Source organism: Podarcis vaucheri (genome assembly GCF_965113315.1).
Source record: "Podarcis vaucheri genome assembly, chromosome: 3".
In the NCBI taxonomy this organism is placed as follows: domain Eukaryota; kingdom Metazoa; phylum Chordata; class Lepidosauria; order Squamata; family Lacertidae; genus Podarcis; species Podarcis vaucheri.
In genome coordinates, this window is record NC_138761.1 from 94,176,698 (window position 1) to 94,194,073 (window position 17,376).

At 41.5% G+C, this 17,376-nt stretch overlaps 1 protein-coding gene across 1 annotated transcript in view; it reads left to right on the forward strand.

The window, feature by feature from the left end:
- The window catches only part of NBAS (NBAS subunit of NRZ tethering complex), a 199,559-nt gene that overhangs the window by 148,327 nt on the left and 33,856 nt on the right, over positions 1-17,376 (forward strand). The window contains exons 41-45 of the mRNA XM_082218421.1: positions 161-390; positions 5,309-5,419; positions 8,306-8,556; positions 10,320-10,654; positions 15,381-15,602. Of these exons, the coding sequence (XP_082074547.1) occupies positions 161-390; positions 5,309-5,419; positions 8,306-8,556; positions 10,320-10,654; positions 15,381-15,602 (1,149 nt within the window). The remainder of the gene's footprint in view (positions 1-160; positions 391-5,308; positions 5,420-8,305; positions 8,557-10,319; positions 10,655-15,380; positions 15,603-17,376) is intronic.

The following is a 17,376-nucleotide window of genomic DNA, read 5'->3' on the forward strand; positions in this document are numbered from 1 at the left end:
ATGTGCGTATGAATTCCTAAGTCCTGAACTAAAGCTTGGTGATATTTCCCAGATTGTTTCACCAGGCCACTGGAAAATGTCACAGGATGAAGCTTATTTGATGAGCTTGGTTTGACGATTCCAAATACCAGCATGTGTTTTGTTTCAACCGATTCCGCAGGCTGACCCCAGAGAATTAATTCAGATGGTCACGGAACACGTTACCCAGCGCAGCCGTGCAGACTGGCCCGAGGAAATAGCGACTCTGATTAAACACCTGCAGTATTACAACGAGCGGCTCTTGGACTTCACTCAGGCTCAGATTCTTCAAGGCCTCGGCAAAGGGGTGGATGTGCAGAGGTTTACAGCAGATGGTCAGTACAAGAGGGAAACCATTTTAGGTCTGGCTGAGTAAGTACAATCTGCTCGTCCATTTATTTATTTTAACGTGACATATTTAAATTGCAAATCGGGAGAGTGAACTTTCAGCGGCACTGACCTTTAGAAAGCCTTATTCGTCATAATGCTCGGTTTGCAAGGTTGTTTTTTAATGGGATTCCTCACCCCCCACCCATAGTCATGTTTTGTCCAGCTGCATGGATAAATAAATAACAGAGTATTGTTCCTCTTTAGCCTCTTTCATGGGCTCTAGTAGCCAGTATTCCATTATTTGAGACCCCTTGGCCAATAACACGTTTTGAACTACACAATGGTTCCCCCACCCACACTTCAAATGTGTGTGTATCTTGTGTCTTATTAATGTAAATTCACTTGAGTGTCTCTTATCATTCATATTATTTATATATTGTTATTTATGCATGTAGCACTTTACGAAGATTGAGAGACTCCCAAGAGGCTTAAAATTGTAAGGCACAAGAGAAATATCGTAGGAATATATTGGTTATTCTGTTACATGTTTGTTTCAGTCCCCCTGTGGCTTTCCCTACATGGGTTTTAGCTTCTTTATTAAACTAGAAGCCAAGTAGCTTGAAAGGCATAGAGAAATGAAATGTCTGTGCATTTCAAATTAAGCCAGGGTTTAAGAATGTAACTTTTAAGTTGAGGGTCTACATGTAACATACCTTGTGACTGTCTCCATCTTGCATCAGGTTGCCTTGAGATTGTTTCATGTATAATATGCAAAAACTGGGCTTCCTTAACTCATGGTAACTGGATAGCCAAATGAATGCCCATTGTGTCGTCAGAATTGGAATCCCATGCAGATCTCATTGCCGGGTGACCACTAGGGCTGGGCGATATATCACTATATCATCCAAAACTGGTTTGAAGTCCATATAGTAATGTTGTTGTTTAGTCGTTTAGTCGTGTCCGACTCTTCGAGACCCCATGGACCAGAGCACGCCAGGCACTCCTGTCTTCCACTGCCTCCCGCAGTTTGGCCAAACTCATGCTGGTAGCTTTGAGAACTCTGTCCAACCATCTTGTCCTCCGTCATCCCCTTCTCCTTGTGCCCTCCACCCTTCCCAACATCAGGGTCTTTTCCAGGGAGTCTTCTCTTCTCATGAGGTGGCCAAAGTATTGGAGTCTCAGCTCCAGGATCTGTCCTTCCAGTGAGCACTCAGGGCTGATTTCCTTAAGAATGGATAGGTTTGATCTTCTTGCAGTCCATGGGACTCTCAAGAGTCTTCTCCAGCACCATAATTCAAAAGCATCCATGGAGAAAGACAACAGGCCATATAGTAATACCAGTTTCATAATTTTTGGCTGGGAAATAGGCCTCGAATCATGAGATGTGTGTGCGCGCATGTCTGCATGCGTGCTATGCAAAAATTACAATGTGGGGAAACCCATGAAGCCAGCCAATGCTTCTCTCGATTCCTATAGCTCCTGTTAACTCTGCTGGCTCAGATCCCCATTGCCTCCTGCAGGGGCAGAGAATCACAAGAGCAGGCAGCAGCAAAAAGTCATGATGCGGGAAACCCATGAAGCCAGCCAATGCCTCTACGTAGCTCCATCCTTATTTCAGACATCATGATATATCGGTATATCGTGATGTTCAGCTGGTGATATATTACGATGTTGGAAACTCCGACCCTGGAAACGGGCTGCTAGTGGACTGACGTTTTGGAATGTCCATTGACAGCACTTAGAACGTTCCTTGACAGCTAGCATAATAAGAGAGATATATTGTTTCTACTGTCTCCGGCTGCTTCTAAAAAGGAGTAATAAAGTAACTGAAAACTGAAATTAACTTTGGATTGTACGAGTTGCGCTTAAAGGTGACATTCTTGACTATTATAAATAGAAACTGTTTCCCCCTAGTGGAGGTTTCTGAAATTGGTTACTTTATAAGAGCTGGGCTAGGGGAGTTTCCAGCTGCAAGATAAAAACTGTGTGACTCTGGAATTGACCTTGAATCTCTTAAATGTTATGGCAAATGGAAAGGAAAGAACAGATGGAATGTCAACAGAAGAGGCCTTAGTGGTCGCATTATTGAAAATAAATGACTCGCTGGAACAGCTTCACAAGAAAACAGAAGTGATGAATGTGAAAGCGGACGCTGAAAATAATAAAATTGATTTAATTGTAGAATGTTTAAATAATCTGGGACAAAAGGTGAATACCAACACAGAAAACACACAGGAATTGACACAGGAATCTACTTTAATACGGCAAACTGCGGATGAAGTCAGGGAGAAAACCTTTGCTGCTGAATGTAAAACATCACAATTGGAGTGTGAGAGAGCCCCATACATTCAAAAGCAACTTGACGAATATAAGCTGACATTTGCTATGATGACGCTTAAAGAAAAACAGATGAATTTGAGGATCAGAACCCCACCAGAACTGGGAAAGGAAAGTTTGACAGATTGGGAAATATGGACAAATCTGAAGTTGTTATGGTTGGGCCGAGCTGTTGTGGTGGGGATGAGGGTTGCTGTGTTGCCGGGGATGTTGCTTTTGTGTCAAAAAGTGCAAGTTTTGGATGGGAGGGATTGTTTCAGGAGGTGGCAGAGGGATGTTCCTGGATTGGTTTGGCAGGGCAGGAAGCCTCGAGTAAAACTTAAGATATTGACGGATGCTAAAGAAGGAGGTGGACCTGCCCCGCCAGACACCTAAACTTTGTTGTGAATCATCTGCTCTTTGCTGGCTGAGAGAATGGCTGTCTTTTAAAAGCACTGAAGTGTTGGATAATGGCAGATGAAGTTGATGGACTAGACGGAATTGGCGGAAAAGACTGGCAAGATCCGAGACCAGGGAGAAGAGTCGGTGGAAAAAGACTGGGAAAAGTTTAAAGACTATTTATAGAAATATTGTAAAATTAATGAATGTTAGAAGAATGTTGGAATGAAATTATATGGCTTCAGTAGAAATGTTACAAGGAATTAAGTATAAATAGATTAATAGAGTATTAAAGGAAAGTAAGGTTAAAAGGTGTTAAGATAATTATAGGATAGAAAACAGGGGAAGATGGTAAGGAATTGCTGAAATAATTAATAGAAGTGGAATACAAAAAAGGGAGGTGTGAGGAGGCCGTGGAAATATGGGAAAGAAAGATAAGATATTGGAAGTTTTTTCTTTTTTCTTCTTTCTTTTGATGTGTTTTTAAAGTGTTTTTGTTTTGTTTTGTTAATTTTTATGTAGTGTTTTTGTATTATAATGTATTGTTTTTTTCTTTTGTAAGTGTTTAAATTGTTGTAAAAGTAATAAATATTATCATAATATTGAGAAAACAGCTGCCACATTCCATGGCTTCCTGCTTCCTTGCCTTGCATAGTGTTGTCTTCATCTGCTGAATATATTTTATAGAGGCTGTAAAAACCACTTCTCTAGGTGATTTCTTCTTAGCATGGATTGCCATGTGTATCCAGGAGCTTTGTGTGCAAAAACATGTTTTTACAGAGAGTGAGTTGGGGTGGGGGATGGAGGAGCTCAGGATAAATCAACTCCTGACATCCCTTAAGCTCTGGTTTCAGAACCTACAGTGCTTGTGAATCCTTACTCATTTTTTTAATTCAGTGTTAGTCAAAGTGGTGCCTTCTAGATGCTTAGGACTGCAGTTCCCACTACCCCCAACTAACAGGGCAAATGATCAGAGGTGATGGAAGTTGTAGGTCCACAACATCTGGGCGGCTACTCCTGTTCTCACCTATTTTTCTTGTGCTGCCGTCTCAAGTCCCGGAAGCTTTTGTTTGCCTTTCAGAGATAGGTAGCTACTTGTGGTCACAACTCTGATACAGTGGAACCTCGGTTCTTGAATGTCTCCATTGATGAATGATTCGGAACCTGAACGCCGAAAACCTGGAAGTCATTGCTTCTGTTTTCGAATGCACCTCAGAAGTGGAACAGCTTCTGCTGTATGTTTTTCCATTTTTTCAATGGACTTTGCCAACCGCCCATTGATCTTCAGTTTTTGAACATTTCAGAAGTCGAACGGTCTTCCAGAACAGGTTACTTTCAAAAACCGACATTCCACTGTAGAGAGTCCAAAGATAGTTTTCCTTGTTTGATGATGATGATTTAAACATGTATACCACCCTTCATCAAAAAATCTCAGGGCAATTAACAGAATAAAATAGAAGATAAAAAGATACATTTAAAAGAATGTAGAATATGAATCAGCCGTAGGCCTGGTTAAAGAGGAACAGTCTTGCCTGGTGCCTAAAGGTGAATAATGAAGGCACCAGTCGAACCTCCATCCCACAAATGGGGAGCCACTACAGAAAAGGCCCCTTTTCATGTTGTTTTCAGCTTTGAGCAGGGGAATGTTCTGATATAGCTTTAGTTATTCACAAAATGGTTAGCAGCAAGGCCACCAAACCCACTGAAAAAAGGCTTGGCTGTCTAGGGGCTTGGTCAGATTTGATACCTTCCATGTTGCTTGGTATTCCTTGACATCACATGCTCAGTAAGAGAAATTGTCAGTTGGGGAAAGGAATATGAGTGTTTATGCCCTGGAGGGACTTTGATAACAGTTAATAGTTCACGTTGCAATTTCATGATTCTTCTGTATTAAACTGATGAAGTTTTCATGCTCAACTACATAAATAATGCCCTATGGTTCCAAACAACAGCCTCTTTTACTCTTAATAAAGAAATTGATGAAAAGTGAGTGTTGCTTTTTCCCTTTTATTGTTTTTGAAACCTCTCTCTCTGTGAATTCATCACTTTCTAATATATTATACTTTGGGGAGAAATGAAAGATGGTGAAATTATTGCTGTTGGGCCTTGCTTAGGGAAATAAGACGTGCCGAAAAGTGATCAGTTTTCTTCCTTAAACAGTTCTCCTTTCGATTATATCCTAGAAGCCTAATCAAACAGGTTTCTCCCCACCCCCCTAATGTATTTTATTGTTTCTCCTTAACAGAACCCTTGAAGAAAATGTGTATAGAATAGCTCTTTCCTTAGCACAACGGTACAATGTCCCGCTCTGGGAAGTTTACATGACACATCTGGAATTCCTTTTCAGTGACAGCGGGTAAGTGCAGTAACTCATTCTACTTTGCTTACCATTAGTGCTGAGAGCCCAAGCGGGATTTAGCCGAGGCAGAATTCAAAAGTAAATAAATAACAGTGTAACAAAATAGAAAACGCCCACAGCAGACATGAATAGATCCTTCCCTCCCACCATGAAAATAACATACAGAGGCTAACCAAACCTACCCTGACATAGTTGGGCATATGTTACCCGAGGATGCAATGCCCAAATCATTTTCAAGTCCATATGTTATTAAAGCGTACCGCATTTCCATAAAGTCATTTTCTGTCACTGTCGATTTAGTGCTTTTGTTTGGTGAGCTTTTCCCTAAGAATAATTGTCCAAACCTTCTGTTTCCAAACAGTCAAGTGTAAATTATCCAAACCTTTCCAGTTTTGAGCAATCAGTTGTCAAGCTGCAACCAGCAGAAATGTGATCATTTATTTGTGTTGAAGGTTCTTTATTTCATCCTTGAAGATCGTTAATAAAGCTAATTGTGGAGTGCATTGTGCAATCTCCTTCATGATCAAACTTGTTTCCTGAAGTACTGCAGTCCAAAATGTGCAACCAACACCAGAAATCCACCATATCTGGCACATAATCCCAATATATATGCAACCCCTCCAGCCTAACAGTGAGGCCTGCGCATTAATCTTATGGCATCTTTGTAGCATCAAATACCGCCTATGCATGGTTTTAAAAATATTTTCTCTACTTCGAGCCAATACAAAGTCACACTCGTGAGCCAGCTGAGTATTGAATTTGGTTGTTGACAGTGAATATCATAAATACCTGTAGCCATTGCTTGAATAGAAGGTACTATTTAGTGGCTGGTAAAAACAATGTATTTGCATCAAAAGTGGGTGCTGGCATTCTCCATGTTGAATTCTAAAATGCTATTTAGCATTTGGTTAAAAGTCTAGGATAAGGTTTCCCAAACTTGGGTCTCCACCTGTTTTTGAACTACAACTCCCACCATCCCTAGCTAGCAGGACCAGTGGTCAGGGATTATGGAAATTGTAGTCCAAAAACAACTGGAGACCCAAATTTGAGAAACCCTGAAGTAGAATATTGGCTTGGTGGTAATCAACATGGGTTTAGCTAGGCTTGATTGTATTAAGCAGTATCTGATGGTGTTTTGTGTCCCTCTTCGCTAAAGCATAACTGGCAATCTATATATATGATATCCTGAATGAGGATTAACTTCTGATACCACCTTTGTTTTAGTCTGTTGTTCTAATCTATTTTAGTGTGTTCTTAGACATTGTGTTATAGTTTGTTTTGGGTTGTGATGGGGTTGTATTAGTTTATTCTTCTGTTGCAAGCCACCTTGATTGTTGTTTTGCCTTTTGGCAAAAATATTCATCACCCATCATCCAGTACCTGTCTATGTAATGTTCAAGATTTATGAGCTTTTCAGCACCTCTGTCTGCCTTTTTCCACTGGAACCTATTTGATAGCCCAGGCAGAAGAGGTGTCATCAAAAAGAGTAGGGCGTGAGCAGGTTCCATTGGTCCTTCCTCGGTCTACACCTCACTGAAATCTCTTCAAATGTCTTGTTGTCCCACTTGAAGCATGGAGTAGAAAGCTACAGACAAACTGGTTGGGCTATGTAGGCTTCATTTCCTTTTTGACACCACCAGCCAATTCTATCCCTATTAAATAAGATTTCAGCAGTACGTGGGCAAGTTAGCAGAGTCAACAAATTGCCCAGTGACCACATGGTTTAATTAAACACACACACACCAACCACCCAATGTGTTTACTTGGTATTAGAATGAATTTTGCAGCAGTAATGAAACTTTGTCCAGAAGTATTGACAATAGGATGGATATTTAAAACCTTGGAGCAGAAGCCTGTTATGCCCGTAGCACAAACAAAATCCCTATTGGGCAATGCAGGCGACCTAAGGAACAAAAGATGGGAGCAGTTGGTGAGGAAGGGAAGCTGAAGCAGTACCAGGTGGTCACCCCCACAAGAGGAGGAGGAAGCAGGGGACACGCAGAATAGTGATGGAGGTGGCAAGGGCCTAGGGGATGGTGGCAGATAGCAGCCAGCCAGCAGATGAAGCCTAGAGGGAGGAGGTGGCTTAAGGAAGGATAGCTGAAAGCGGAGTAAGGAGACACAACCGAGTGGGAACTGTGAAAGCATCCAAATGACTGAGCCCATATTTGTTAGGGGGGGGAATCAACTCCCTGCTAATTTTGAGAAATTATAGTTCTTCGATGCACAAAACTATTCACCTAAGAAAATGTGTTGTTGTTTGTTTGTTTCTGTTTTTGCATAATGCATATTTCTAAAGAATGTTTTCCTGCTCCATTTTGGATTTCTCTTTCTGTTTTGTGCTTATTCTCCCAGTGCTTTTGTTCCAAAGTGGTTTACTTGCCAGAGTAACTATTAAAAGGGTGTGTGCCGAAAGATGCGTTTGCGTGATATATAATTTCAGAAGTCTGCAAAACATCAGCAAATTATGAGTTAGCTTGAAAGCTTGATTTTTTCCCCTTAAAAAATCATGTCAGGGAAAGAACTTGAATACCCACCTCGATGAGAGATTTGGTAAAATGTAATTATGAGCAAGCAACTTAAACTTGAGCTTTTGTCACTAAAAAACATACTCTTAAGACTAATACTTGTTATAACTGTCAGTGGGAAAACCTGTTCATAATTTAGTACCTCTTGCTTTGTAGACAACAGTTTGCAATTTTACTGGCAGTACAAAGTAACACCCTTCATGAAAATCCTGCCAAGCATAATCTTGATGTCTCAGCCTCTACTACAACGTTAGAATGTGGAATTTGCATGATAGCTATTGACTTAAGGTGGGAGACACAGGAACTTGTCCCCTGTTCTTTGCAATGACCAAATTTGTTCCATTTCCCTACACAGTTTATCCACAACTGCTATAGAAGAACGAGCCCAAAGTCTTGGCCTGTTTGAGACTTTGAACACAATTCCTGAAGCCTTTCATGAACATATGGCCAAATATGTATACCCGACTATTGAAGGCAGAGATCATCAACGTTTGCTGTATTATTTCACACTCCTTGAAAATTGTGCCTGTCCTGAACATGGGAAATTAGCTATCAAGCCTGAAATGCACATACGCCTGCTGAAAAAATTCAAGGCAGTTGCACCAGGTACGCAAAGTTGACATTTTGCCTTTTACATTTGTATCTGCTAGGCTCATTCCTTTTTTTCTCATTCGCAAAATGTGATGTTGGTCCTCACCTCATTGCAAGAGGAAGGGGCGCTCTGTTGCAACAGTAAAATGTGACGTTCAGATGGGTGTTCATGCATCTAGTATATGCTAAATATGATATTTTATAGCAGTTGTAACATTTATTTCTTGGGAATGTGCAAACACATGAAACTTGCTATATCTTTATTACTTGAATTAAGACTTGCTTTTGCTCTACATAAACCAAAGGAATGAATTTCAAACTTACCCAGAAAAAAATATTTGCGTTCCCTTGCTTTTCTGTAAGATGTTTATGGATCATACTTAGTAAGTAGGTGTCAGCCTCCTTTGTATATTTTAATGTGCATCAAATTTATGGGGCAGTGGAGTGACAAAATTCTAAGAAACTGTATCAATATGCGCTCATGAAGGCAAAAACGTCATATGTTACCTGGTTGGTCGTTTTGAAATAGATCTGGTGAGATTTTGGAGTTGGACTCCTTTTTAAATACTTAATTTTGTAACAAGAAACATTTATTGCTATTGTTTGTGTCAAACTAGGCTTTATATTTTGACATATGTGTGCTATTAGACAACATATGTGTAAAAAATAAATAGGAAAACAGATTCAAAGATTCTTCTCTTACTATGAGTACAAAACAAAAACTGAAGCTATCTAAAACAATGTTAGGCTTTTGCTTTGTGGAAGCGCGTAAAATAGTTGTAAATTGGTAGCCTGGATGGAAACTGTGAATTGATAACACCAATAAAGACTAAATCTGTATCAGCTTTGCCTTAAAGGAGAGGGTTTCTTCTCGTTCAAATCAGGACCCCCAGTTTTTGCCAATTGCTCCTACTTTGTCCCCTCCAGAAATCTGTTCCTGAAAGTTGTGGACCTTCTGGAGCAAAATGAGATATGACATGAAGGAGCGCAGGGGCATTTGAGAAAATTGTGTGCTATCCTTTGCACAAGCAAATCACTTTCTGCTAAGGCAACTCCTCTGGATAAAACCTGGGGGATTTTCTGAATTTGTGAAAGTTCAGCATTAAAAAAGAAGAAGCCACACACACACACACACACACACACACACACACACACACACATATCTGTGTAAGGACATGTTACATATATGCAAGTGTGGAGGGGTAGGGAGGGACCTAGATGCGAGTAGCATTCAGTTGTTATATTTCTTACCTGCCCTTCACTAGCTCTAGAATCAAATCGATGGTTTTGCTAGCATTCCCCTGCCTTCTCTTACGCTCCTTGCCCCGTAAACTCCAACCAAACCATATGCAAAAAAGCAAAACCCTGAGGCTACAGTCCTGTGCATGCTTACCCATTGAACATGGTGGGACTTCCGTGTAAACGTATGTAGGTTTCTGCTGTGATCCACCTAAAACAGACTAAATGGCAAGCGATCACGGGAGCATCCATGCAATGTTGGTAGTGATCAAGCTGATTCTTGTGAGTCTTTGGCATTCCTGCCTCCTCCTTTTTAATGCATGTTTTGTTCTTAAGTGGCCCTTGCATAACACAGGTTTTCATTGCCAGATGCTGGGAGTTAGTGCTAGGAAGGAGGGATCTTCCTGCACTGCTAGTAGGTCTCTGTCACTCATAGATTCTTATGTTATTAGAGCGGTTCTTATGTTATTAGAGTTTGCTAGTTGCGATGCTTTAACGATCTAACTTAAGGACTTCTGCTCATCTCTTTCCGCTGTTAGGTCTCAATTACAAAAAGCTTACGGAAGACAATGTGAGTCCCCTGGAAGCTTTGGATCCTGTCCTCACAAGTCAAAACATTTTATCCATTTCCAAGCTTGCTCCTAAAATCCCAGAAAAAGATGGAAGGATGCTTTCCGCAAGCTCTGTCTATGCCATCTGGATCAAAAAACTCTTCTGGGATGGGGACCCCCATCTTATTAAAAGAGCTCCAGAAACCATGGCTGAATGGTTGCATTCATACGATATCTGTGCCAAGTACTTTGATAGACTCCACCCAGGAGATATTATCAATTTCATAGATGAAATTACTTTTTCCTCAAAGGCTGTCACCAAGGTAAGTACACGTTTACAGCTGCATTGTGTAAATTCAGATATTTCATCTGAAGTGTTCAAAAGCTTTGCTTCTCACTGGGATATGTATGAAGTTCAACTTTTTAATTGGAATATTTGCTAATAACTTAAATCACAGGGATATATATATATGGTAAAAGGAAGTAATGTATTGGCATGTCCCAAACTCCAGGTTCTTGCAGATTTCTGCTGGTTCTAAATATTCTTTATCATATGCTATGTAGTCTGGATGCCTGGAATATTGGGTTGTATGCAATTACACCTGTCCATGAATGTAAGAATCCCCCACACCAACTTTCATGCTGTTGGGTGAGAGTGAGGTCCCCTGATCCTTGGTGACTGAGTTTCATTGGATGCAGGAAGAAGGAGGAATTGGATAAAGTCACTCCCCTTATGTTAGCAGAGGGATCAGGAGCCCTTCCGAAAACCTAAATAATAGCATTCAATTCATTATGCGGCTATGACCCCTCAAAGATGATTTTTCAGTTGGACTTTCAGAATAACACAGAAACATCTATCTTGGATTAGTCACAGAGGATTCCTAACAGCCCATAATGTTAGTTGAGAAGCTAAAGGATTATGCAAATAGCCAAGGAGGCTTTGTCTTGTTTTTCAAGCAAGAATTCGAATAAACTTCTCACTTGTGTGCTTCCTGTTCCTCCTCTAGGGAGCAGCAGCAAGAAGCAGTTTAGAAGATTCCTAATTAGATTAGTAGCAGCTTGTTATTATCTTAACTAATGGTGATTAATCTATTGTATGTTTGAAACCATGGTTTATGAAGATGGTTTGCTAATAATAGAAAAAGCACAGTTCAGATAATATGAAGTTTAGGGTTTCGGTGGTAACTGGAAGCAAAAGCTTCTGAGTTTCTCTTCATAATAATAATAATTTAATTACTTATACCCTGCCCACCTGGCTGGGTCTCCCTAGCCACTCTGGGCAGCTCCCAACAGAATATTAAAAACACAATGAAACATCAAACATTAAAAACTTCCCTAAACAGGGCTGCCTTCAGATGTCTTCTAAAAGTCAGGTGGTTGTTTATTTCCTTGACATCTGATGGGAAAGCGTTCCACAGGGCCAGGGCCACTACAGAGAAGGCCCTCTGCCTGGTTCCCAGTAACCTAACTTCTCACAGTGAGGGAACCGCCAGAAGGCCACACTGAAGGAGGGGAGGGGAGAATATGAGCCTAAGTCTCACTATGGCTTGTTCTTATCATTCTAAACTATGGCTTAGTATGATATCTAAAACACAGCCTTTGTGCAAGAGCACCATTTTCAGCTACAGTATAGAACCCGATTGAATGCAGTTGATAAGAGTGTGCAAGCTGGTAACTTGTTCCTGATAATAAAGTTTAGGAGTGAAATTTCATTTATGTTTCAAATCAGTTGCCTCCTGCTCATGTAAAAGAAAGCTGCATATGACCCTTTTTATTCAGTTTGGATAGTGGGAGCAGATATCCTTTACTCCCCTCAAAAAAAATCAAAACCCTTTCAAAAAAGGAAATTGCTTTTCACATATTTTGCAAAATGCAGGCAATGATGAACTGTAGCACTATCAAAACGTATTATCACTAGGCAGAAATGAATGTACAATTAAAGCCCTAGAATTCCTCTTTTAAATGGACTAATCTCTGCTTTCAAGATCATTGTGGCTTCAGAACATGGCAAACACTTTCGCTGTTCTTTAGCATCCAACAGAACAATCCAACTGTGTGCATAATGCGGCCATCTGCATCACTTTACCCAGATTTTGAGCATTTTAATGCACAGAGAAGACAAGGGAAGGGTTGGGAACGGTTCTCCTTAAAAAATAATGGATATGTTAATAAAAGATATTTTGCATAATATGTAAGTGCCAAATCTGCTTTCTTATGCTTGAAGTATAATAAGGATTTTTAGGGCTGGAAACCAGAGTTCCCATAATTGTAATTCTGCTGCTGAAGAGCTCCCACTAAAGGAAAGGAGATGATTTTCCCACAGTTTCCCCTACCCCTTATGTCTCTTGAAAGCTCTTCCAGAGGATGGGCTGACCCACTGGAACAGCATGGGAGCTGCTTTGGGGGCTGCAGGTGAAAAGGAGGACTGGCAAAAAAAAAGAGAGAGAGCCCTGTCCCATTTCCTACAGTGAGAATTCCCCCTCGAAATCAGCTCCTTCTATGAAGTAAAGGAAGCCTCTTTTCCATAATCTCCGTGCAGGTCATGTTAACTCCAGGAAAGCTGTTTTCTCCTCCACATAAATGGTGTTCAGTACAAAATAGCAGCAGGTGTGGTTTTTTAAAGGGCAACACACAACCTAGCACCTGCTATCCAAACTGGGGCATTGACGAGGGGTTGGTTCCTATGTACATTTCCGTAGAGTGGTATTAAGCCCAACGCTTGATTTTCAGCAGTGCCACTTAATGCATTTATCAAGTGGTTGACTGTGCATGTGTGAACCCAGGGAACAAGAATGCCTTCTTGACTACATCTGTGCACCTTATCCTGAAGATCTGGGGTCAGCAAACTTTTTCAGCAGGGGCCAGTCCACTGTCCCTCAGACCTTGTGGGGGCCGGAGTATATTTTCTTGGGCTGCTTACCTGTGTCTTGCAGCGCATGAAAGGGGCTGCTTAAAATGGAGGCCGCTCGAGCACTGCTGCTGCTGGCACCAACAAAGCCCAGCCCCCTTCCTCCTCTAGGCAGGGCGGGGAGAAGCCAGGAGGAAGGAGAGCGGAGGCGCCGGCGCCATGTGAGGGAGAGGGAAAGAACGTGCATGCTGGCGATCCACGCAGTGATTCTCGGACCGTCCGGGGGCTGGATCCAGAAGGCAATTGTTCCTGATTCAGCCCACGGGCCTTAGTTTGCCTACTCATGTTGAAGATGTCCCCAAGAAGTGTTCCCATGGCTCCTGCACTTTTGAGAGCTTGTCTGTAAGCGTTCATACACGGGCAGTGCAATTGTATATCTGTCTACTCAAAACATACGCGCCCCACTGAGCTTAAAGGGGGCTTGCTCCCAAGTAAGCGTGCCTTTTCCAGCAGAAGCGTGGACAGTAGAAATAAGAGTGAGGACCCTTTATGTAGTGTCCACCCTGACTTAGGAGTCTTGCCTGGAACTGACAGTAACCTTTTCCCACCTTTCCCAGACATTTTATTCTTAACTTTCTGCTGCTTGGTGGGTTTTTATGAGAACACGCAGCAGGGCAGGGGGCGGTTCTTGATTTGGGATAATTAATGTATGATCGTTTTTATTTATTTGTTTACTTTATAACAATTATACACCGCTTGATTATAAGAAGGGGGGGAGCCCTCAAAGGTGTCTACAAAAAGATAAAACGGTGAATGTTAAAACGAACAAAAACTTAAAATACTAAAACAGATTAAAATTCAAGCCAACTTCCGAAGCATCTGGGAAAGCTTGTCTAAACAAGAATTCTTTTAGCAGACTTTGAAAGGAATACAGTAACAGTTGTGCTTTAATTTTTTATGCAACTGCTCAATTTGTACTGTATACTCTGCTCTGCGAATTAAATTACTGTGATAATGTTTTGGTACGAGGCGATGAACGAATGAAACATAAACACATTCCATGTGTTTTGCAGACCCTTTGTTATACGAGCATTGTTCCTTGGCCTTGGCCTTTGGAACGAGTCAAGTTATTTGCAAGCTAAATAAATAGTTATGCATTAGCTTATGGAAGGCGCGTTACAGCACTCCGCGTGCTAAAAACACCACATAAAAGATGAAGACAGCCCAATGAAGTACATGAACTGGAATTTATCATGCATATTGGGCATTCAAGAACTATAAAGCCTGAGGATAAATGGCCCAGCGGGATAAAAACTCAATTTCTCTTTCTTCAGGCCAGTGGACACACTGCGAATGAATTAAAAATAGCTCACCTTGTAGAAGGTATACTCAAGAGTAGCTTGCCCTGCTGTTGAGGGTAGTTTATGGTTCAGGACTGACGTCGTAGCTGAGAAATGTTATTTAATATGTTGGTGCCTTTCTGGGGCAACAATTTCTCGCTCACAGTCGACGGACACGTACCTGTGGCGCGCTGCAGTCCATCACCTCACCTGAAACAATGTGGTTTTGTGAGGTGGTGCATCCAATCCCAGGAATATAATGAAAGCCGCATTGTGTAATTGGCTGGAAACCACTGAGCGCCTTTGAGGTAGATTCATTAGAAGAAGAAAATGGAATTGTACAGGCCTTCTGCTGCCTCTCTGCTTAGTCACCCTTTTCGACATGAATATTTGACATGAATATTTTTTTTTAAAAAAAACAAAAATAATCTTCCCATGAGAGTGGAAAACTTCCAGCTGGTAGCTTCAAATGAATTTTTGAAACTATTTAAAGCATATACAAAGTTATGCCTCAAGATTGTTACAGACTCTAATGCTTTAGGAGAGGAAGTTATTTGTGTTGGTTCTTTTTAAAAAAATGAAGACTTTTAAAGTTAGATAATGGAATCGCTCAAGAAGATGTAGGCGTGACAAAAGAACGAGCTAACATGGGATTTGAAACTTGAAAGGAATGGCTCTTTTTAAGTAACAAAGCCGCTCTCTTTCACATTTTCTGTTATGTTTAACACATTCTTGTCCTTTAGAAGGAAAGACAATTACCTTAATCAGTGTTTATGTTTTGCTCAGCTACTCATTTGTATCCAGATACACCTTGCATTACATGTGACAATTTATGATGAAACGTGCATTATCTTTTCTCAGCTGTCGGTTGATTCCCGGGTAGAGATGACGAGGAAGGCTATTAAGTCAGTGAAACACATCGCCGAAAAAGCTGGGAAAAGGTCCTCTGAGGGAGACCATGCAGAAGATATGCCTGGCAGGCAAATCACTTATGAAGATGCTTTGAGTCACCTACAGCAATCTCTCGCACACCTGGAAACACTTAGCCATAGCTTTATTTCTTCCCTAAAAAACAGTGACCAGGTAAATGATTTTTTTAATGAAAAAAACTGACCAAATCAGTGTTACACATAATAATTATTTGCGATGCTGAACACACACACACACACACACATTTCTATAGGCTTTTTCAGAAGAATGGATTGGCTCACTGGCAGTATCATTTTGGGGAACAGTTTTTAGATATCTTATATATTGTATGTTTCTTTTTGCAAGCCACCTTGATCCTACTTAATGTTTAGCAGTCTACTTCCCAGCCCAAATAAATTGGTAACATACCTGCATGGTTGATAAGTCATCTGCCTATACAGTGAGGGGGGAAAGTATTTGATCCCCTGCTAAGTTTGCCCTCTGACGAAGAAATGACCAGTCCATAATTTTAATGGTAGGTTTATTGTAACTGTGAGAGACGGAATAACAACAGGAAAAACCCCAGAAACCCAGAAGAAAAAAGTCATAGATGGATGTGCATTATATGTATGTACTTGTTACCCATTTCCCATTTTTATTATTTAATTTAACACTTGGTGGCTGTTTCGTTCCCACCTCCAGCTGTTCTGTCTCATTCATGTTGTTTTACTGGACTTGGTGTTTCTGGATTTTATCAAAAAAACCAATCCCCCATTCCCTTACCCCTTTAAACAGTTCCTCAAAAATACAGCACAGGGGCTCAGGTATGAGAAACTTAACTTTCAATGTACCTTTAAAGTTTCATTCTTCGAATACATGAGATACCTATGGTAGGCACATTTTTAAAATGGATGTTTTTTTGGCATGGCTCTTTCGATTAACAGGGTTGTATCTGATGGTGACTGGGTTTGATTTACTCTCTCCTACCCACTTCACGATAGGGACGCGGGTGGCGCTGTGGGTAAAAGCCTCAGCGCCTAGGGCTTGCCGATCGAAAGGTCGGCGGTTCGAATCCCCGCGGCGGGGTGCGCTCCCGCTGCTCGGTCCCAGCGCCTGCCAACCTAGCAGTTCGAAAGCACCCCCGGGTGCAAGTAGATAAATAGGTACCGCTTACCAGCGGGAAGGTAAACGGCGTTCCGTGTGCTGCGCTGGCTCGCCAGATGCAGCTTTGTCACGCTGGCCACGTGACCCGGAAGTGTCTCCGGACAGCGCTGGCCCCCGGCCTCTTGAGTGAGATGGGCGCACAAACCCCAGAGTCTGTCAAGACTGGCCCGTTTGGGCAGGGGTACCTTTACCTTTACCTTTTACCCACTTCACACCACACCACCTGCACTGTTCCTGATGGCTATGGGGTCTTCTGAAACAGAACGGGATATGGTGTAGAGGGCTGAATTGAGGGTGGGGTTCCGTGAAAATCAGGTGCCTTGACTTATGTGAGGGGAAGCACTTTCTGCTAAGGCAAAGCCACCATTGGAGACAACTGGAATCCTTTCTCCGTGAATGTTTCTGGAAGAAGTTAGCTGAGAACCTCCTGAAACTTCACGAGAACTTAGCCACGGTTAGAGTTCCTGACTCTGTTTTGACCCGCCTGACCTCCAATTAAATAATGTTGGCAGTGTTGAGTTAATATTTTATGGGGTTGTATCCAGCATAGCATTGTCATAAAGAATTGATGATGAGGTTATATTGCAAAAGGAGATCCGCTTGGGCAACAGGTTCCACAGGTGGAAAGTTTGCATTTCTATGTTCAATTTGTAGAGGATAGGAAAGTAAAAAAAAGTAGTGTCTCTGCTGTGCAACTTGGAGAAATGAACCCCCACTACCTTAAAGGCCCTTGCACTAGCGGACTGGGAGCACTGGATAGAATCCCTCCGGTGGTGCTGTGGGT